At 39.0% G+C, this 6,414-nt stretch overlaps 1 protein-coding gene across 1 annotated transcript; it reads right to left on the minus strand.

Moving 5' to 3' along the window:
- Positions 1–277: 277 nt before the first annotated feature.
- Positions 278–595, minus strand: LOC140239136 (uncharacterized). The gene has a single exon (XM_072319021.1). The coding sequence runs from the start codon at positions 593–595 to the stop codon at positions 278–280; it is 318 nt and encodes a 105-aa protein (XP_072175122.1).
- Positions 596–6,414: the final 5,819 nt, after the last annotated feature.

The following is a 6,414-nucleotide window of genomic DNA, read 5'->3' on the forward strand; positions in this document are numbered from 1 at the left end:
GCCTCCACCAATTATTGGAGATACATGTTTTTCCAAGTTGCAACACTACAACACAAAATGGAGAGAGTGCAATACTTATTAAAAAGATAACGGCAAATGACTGCTTGTAAAAGAAAACAGCTGCTATATGAAGTCGGTGATGAGCAAGCAACAAATCGCAAATTCCAATGTGCACAACTTTTCTTATTGCGTTAATTCTGGGTCATTCACGGTGTTTGATTTTCGTGGAATATGTTTGATGTCTCTCGGTTGTCATGGTGATATGTGTCGGGTCTGTCTATCCAACGATGTACTTCCCGTCCAGCCAAGATGTCTCAACGGTCGCGGTGAAAAACTGTGATCCGTTCACGTCCCTGTCAGCGCTGGTGGTACTCGGCAAGCCAGACCCGTAGTAGCTAGGCTGGGAAGTTGCCACCATCAAATTTGTCGTAGTCTTGCTTCCAGTGCCATCTCCATGAGGGAAGTCCCCGCCCCGTATCATGGAATCCTTGAAGATGCATTGGGACTTGCTACCGCTGTATTCCAATGTGGATTCGATTCTGCCAATTTCCTTGTCTCCGCTCACAATGGTCAAGAAAACACTTTCGATGACCATTAGTCCTTTCGCCGGTAATTCCACACTCCTTTTGGCATCCCACTCCTGACACCATTGCGACGAATTTTCTGGGTGCGTTCGTGATGAGAGTTGTGGATGCATTTCATGGATGGCGAGAGTTCAAATGGTGATTTCGCGCACACGCATATCCCATACAATTTGTCGTAGAGGAGAGTTCAATTAATTACAAGAGAATTATCGAGTTCACTTTATTCGTATTTTATTTAAAAGAAGACATCACGTACTGAAAAGACGAGCGTCAAAACAACATCACATATGTAACAGCGAGAAAAGGGCTAACACATCATGCGGTCTCGAACTACTCGCTCCTAGTCCAGTCTCGTAAAAGCAGGGCGTAAAGGGAATTCTTTTCTCCTCTCTTCTCCTCTTGTAATTACCAAAACAGACGTTTATATACGATCTGGGATGTCGCGTGCCTTAAAGCTGGGCGATCCAGTTACCATGCGAACGATGTGTAACTGGGTCATCCAGTTTCTCAAAGAAGGCAGAGGCGCGTGGATGTAAAACTGGGTCGATCTTTCTGAGATCAAGTCGGCCTGGTCTACATTCAAGCTTGGTCAAAGGAGGGCAATTTTAGAATCAAGGCGGACCGATCTAGTGAGTATGCAACTGGACCAGCTATTTGGTATCGGGCCGAACTAGTTCTATGGATGGAGAATCAGATCAGGGATGCATTATTAGATGAAACTGTAACAGTTCGAAACATAATGGTGTTCGAAACATGATGGTGTCAGCATTTAACACTCACATCGAAGGGGTCAAACAAGGTTCGTGAATGTACATGACGAAATATTCTAGGTGAATAGTGGTACACAACATAATCGTATGCAGCATTATTCCTCTTTCAAAAACCGTCACAATATCTCAATCGTATTCTGAATACACCTTTGTGAATCTGCATGTAGCCTTTCTTCACATGTGAGTAAAATCTCAGACAAATTGATATATCTTTTAGTTTGATAGAAAAAATGTTAGGATGTGGGTTTATAGGACACCTAACAAAACTGTACTAATATAGGCCTACGCTATTGTGTGTGTAGATCCTCTAAGTGACATCTCTATCAGCAATGTTACACTAACACTAACAGTTATTTAGGCCTAGGTCCTACTCACACTAAACTGAATGAAGTCTTCCGAGTTTCACAAATTTATTACCGATCCAGCAAAAGTGAAATTACATCTCTGTCGTTCAGCCCCCTATTTCTCCCAGTGTCTTGAGGGGAATTGGGACTGACTTCATTTTATTTTTCTGTCGCCATCTCCATACTCTATCTCTGGTTTTCACGGTCTTCCTCTTCTTGGAGACAGATCTCTCGCTCTCCTCCTGCGGCTCCATTGTTGTGTGGATGGAATGGTACGGTAAGTAGGCCTATACGTAGGAGTTCGAGCGGACCCGTGCTAGCTAGCTGCCGGTATGCCGGGCGGATCCCGCGAGATGCACCGATAACGCTCGCTAGCCAGTGAACAGGCACCCGGGTTTCGCCTCGCGATCGCTGCGATATCTTGGGCTTGCTTTTCGCCGAGGAGAAGGCAATACATCAACGCTGTGCCAAAATCGGACAAAAGAGGGAGGCAAAAACAACACTTGAACGTAGAGACTCTAAGCCGACCCCCTGTGATTTTGACAAGCGTTACAGTAACGCTCTTCAACAAAATCATAAATGTCCTCATAATGCCGTATTTTTCATCGATTCCTTTTCATTGCCTGGTCCTTTCATAGGCATTGGTCCTTGTTTTTACCTGTTTCAGTTCATGAAATAGCACTTTTGCATTTTGGGCTCCAACACTCCTCACCAGTCCCTTTAAGCTACTGCCCTATGTTTACTGAACATAGATAAGAACCCAACCTGCCAGGGAGAGTACCAGGGAGAAGAGAGAGGGGGAAAGAGATGATGTGTTAAGAGATGGGAGGTGGCTGTGCTGGGGGAGAGAAAGGGAAAGAGGATGAAGACATGTTAAGATGAGGGAGGATGATGTAGACAAAGGAGGAGATGTCTCCCTGCCAGTTGTTTAATAAAATAACATTTCCGTTACATTGGGAATGAAAATATGGTGAGATTATTCAGCATGTTAATGCATGCAGTTAGTTTATATATATATAGTATTAATCAATTTCATACCTTGAACAGAATTATTGTCCTTAAATCTAAGCTGCAAAAGAAACAGTCAAACCGCCATTTTGAATTTCAGAGTGAACAAAGTAACTTTCTTTTTTGTAACTGAGAGGGCACCATTCAAGCAATTCAACTCGCAAGCTTGCGGAGTTTTTTGTTACAAGCATCGCGAGCTTGCAGGGCTTTTGATAGTAATTCGCAAGCTTGCCGCAAGCTTGCAGAATTGGGCTGCTACAACATCGCGAGCTTGCGGGGCTTTTAACTCTTTATGTGCAATGGTCGAAACCCCGTGTGTGCCACATTATTCTGAGACACCAATGTAGTCATGCTTTGAAAAAACTTTATGACTTTCAAATTGATGTAACTTCTAGATTTCTGCTAAGCTGGACATGTAGTGAGCAAAGTTGTCGAGAAAATGTCAAGCTTTACTTTGATGAAAATTGCATGATAAATCGATGATGTTTTTTTCTTTAAAATGACCGGTCGCTAAATTACTGCAAAGACATGACTTTTGCACACATAACTGTGACAAAAACTTATTGACATGCAAATCGATTGGGGAACACCGCTTGATAGTCATTCTCCACACAATATTTATGCACAATATGCAAGATATAAGTGAGACGAACGGAAACACAAGAAAAGCTTTCATTGTCCTGCGACATTTGGCGATTTATCGATCGGTTTGGGCGGGTTTGTTGATTTGAGCGGAATATGCGAAGTTGGCACGCTGTCGCATCGGACATGCGAACGTGGCACATAAAAAGTTAGTAACCCGCAAGCTTGCGCAAGCATGCGCCAGCTTGCGGGGTTCTTTATAGCAGCACCGCAGGCTTACCGTAAGTTCGCGGTAAGATTGCGCGCAATTAACGCGATCTTAATGCTGTGTTCGCAAGCTTATTAAGATTGACGCAAGCTTGTCGCCCGCAAGCTCGCGACTAGCTTAAATTTCTGTTTGGGTAGGAACTGTTCAAAATGTGACATAACGGGGAGCTTAATTCAAGTGAAAACATCCTTATCACTCTCGCCGGGATTCCATCAGGTCCACACGACTTTCCTGGACTCACTTTCTGTAACTCTCGCATCACTTCCCATTGTCCAAGTCTTGGAAGTGTGGGGTATCAGACGTTAACGGTGGGAGTTTGGACATGTCAGGGGGTGCTATACCAGCTGAGGTGCTTATGAAGTGCGAATTGATGGTTTCGGCGACAACGTCTGCTTTCGACTGATCAACATCTGGAACATGGATTGTCTCATTCAACTGGCTACCTCAGATTCAGATTCAGATTTATTCAACACTTTCAGTAAAAACAGGAGAATACAGAAAATTGACAACACCATACTATAACAAGAAAAGAATGATTACAATAAGCATGAGTACAAATATACAATACATTTGAAAGTGTTCGGAGACAGACAGAAAGGCTATGCCTTATATAAAAGTCCTGTCCCCATACTATTTCATTCATAAAATATCAAAATATTGAATGAATACATTTCTTTATGAACTAATACACACGTACATACGCACACACACACACACACACACACACACACTCATATTTTATAAGAGAAAGGTTTATGACACCATTTCGGCATACTGATTTAAAACATGCAATCTTAATTTTCTTTTAAACACATTCAGCGATGAACTCTGTCTTATTTCGACCGGAATAGCATTCCAAATTTTGGGTCCATTAAAAAATATAGAATTATATGATGGCATAGTTCTGGCATAAGGCAATGTAAATTTATCTTTGATTCTCATATTATATCTTCTGTTATCACTTGTTTGAAAATAGTTAATCAAACATTTTGGAAGCATCTTCCTAAAGCATAAATACATAAAAATTGCACTTTGATGATAATGTATATCATTAAATTTTAAAATCTTCAGATTAAAAAATATAGGCGATGTATGGGCAAGAAAATCACAGTGATGAATAATACGGACCAGCTTTTTCTGCAATAAAAACAATCTTCTGGCATTGGTCATACCTGAATTTGCCCAAGCTATTGCACAGTAGTTTAAATGAGGTAATACAAGAGTATTGTAAAGAAGAAGCAACACCTTTCTTGACAGAAATCGCAATTTATAAAATAATCCTACATTTTTTGACAATCTATTGCAGACGACACCAGTATGTTCGTTCCAATTAAGTTTGTTATCAATTGTCACACCAAGGAATTTGATCGAACAAACTTGATCAAAATGTAAATCTTTAACTTCAATCTTAATTTCGCTGATATCTATCTGTCTTTTCGTGAATACCATATAATTTGTTTTCTTTGCATTAAGAACAAGTTTATTACAGTCTAACCAATCAACAAATTTCAAAAATTCTTTAGTAAAATCATTTTGAAGTACAACTGGATCTCTACCCTTCATGAACATACTGGTGTCGTCCGCAAACATTATTAACTGCAAAGAATCTGAAACATTACACATATCATTTATATATAACAAAAAAAAAAAAGAGCAAAGGACCAAGGATAGATCCTTGTGGCACACCAAATCTTATTGTCATCATATCAGATTCAATATCATCATACACAACATATTGCTTTCTTCTACTTAAATAGCTATCAAACCATTGTAGGTTCACTCCTCTTACACCATACAAATTAAGCTTTTGCAATAAAATTGAATGGTTGAATGAATCAAAAGCTTTACTCAAATCTAACAAAAGACCAATCATTATTTCTTTATCATCAAAAGTATCAGCAACCTTGTGTATAAATTCAACAATGGCAGAAGATGTAGAATGTCCAGCTCGGAAGCCAAACTGCTTATTACTAATTATATTGCACTTTTCCAAAAAAAAAAAAAAAACAGATAAACGATTATACACACATTTTTCTAATATCTTTGAGAAAAGAGGAAGAATAGATATAGGGCGATAATTACTAACTTCTTCTTTTGACCCTCCCTTATAAATTGGAATTACCTTGATTTATCAAACCATGGCTTATTTCTAAACTTCTTTTTCGGAACTTTCGTAGTTGAAAAACACAAATCAGAAATATACATGAACTTTTCCAAAAAAGCATCATAAGATACATTTACATCATTATCATAGACATTCCAACGAGAATTCTGCGAGAATAAAACGAGCAATATTTTCTTCATTCATAACACGTTTCATCTTAATATCAGGCTTCTCATTTTGGCGTAAAGATACATTGGATATTGCAAAAATCGGGAAATGATCACTAATGTCTGCTACAATGACACGTGAGAAAATATATTCAAGGTCATTTGTTAAAATGTTATCAATCAAAGTAGCTGAATTACTGGTGATGCGTGTCGGACTATGGATCAAAGGATAAATACAACTTGTCATACAAATATCAAGAAAATTATTTACATTCTGAGAAAATGAAACATTAAATAGATTTAAGTTATAATCACCTAGAAGATAAAATAATTTCTTTTCTTTATTTACAACTCTCAAAATTTCTTCTAAAACATCATTAAATAATTGCACAGATTGATCAGATGGACGGTATACACCTCCAACTATTATATTTCTATCATTATTTTGTATCTCGACAAATACAGATTCTGTTATGTATGATTATGCACTATTGGCTTGCCATAGTGTGGTTGCTATGACGACGGGCTCCCAATAAATGATGGCTACTAACGGGACGTGTCCGTGTCCATTGTCGTTTGTCACATAG

The sequence above is a fragment of the Diadema setosum genome, chromosome 15 (genome assembly GCF_964275005.1).
Source record: "Diadema setosum chromosome 15, eeDiaSeto1, whole genome shotgun sequence".
NCBI classification, from domain to species: domain Eukaryota; kingdom Metazoa; phylum Echinodermata; class Echinoidea; order Diadematoida; family Diadematidae; genus Diadema; species Diadema setosum.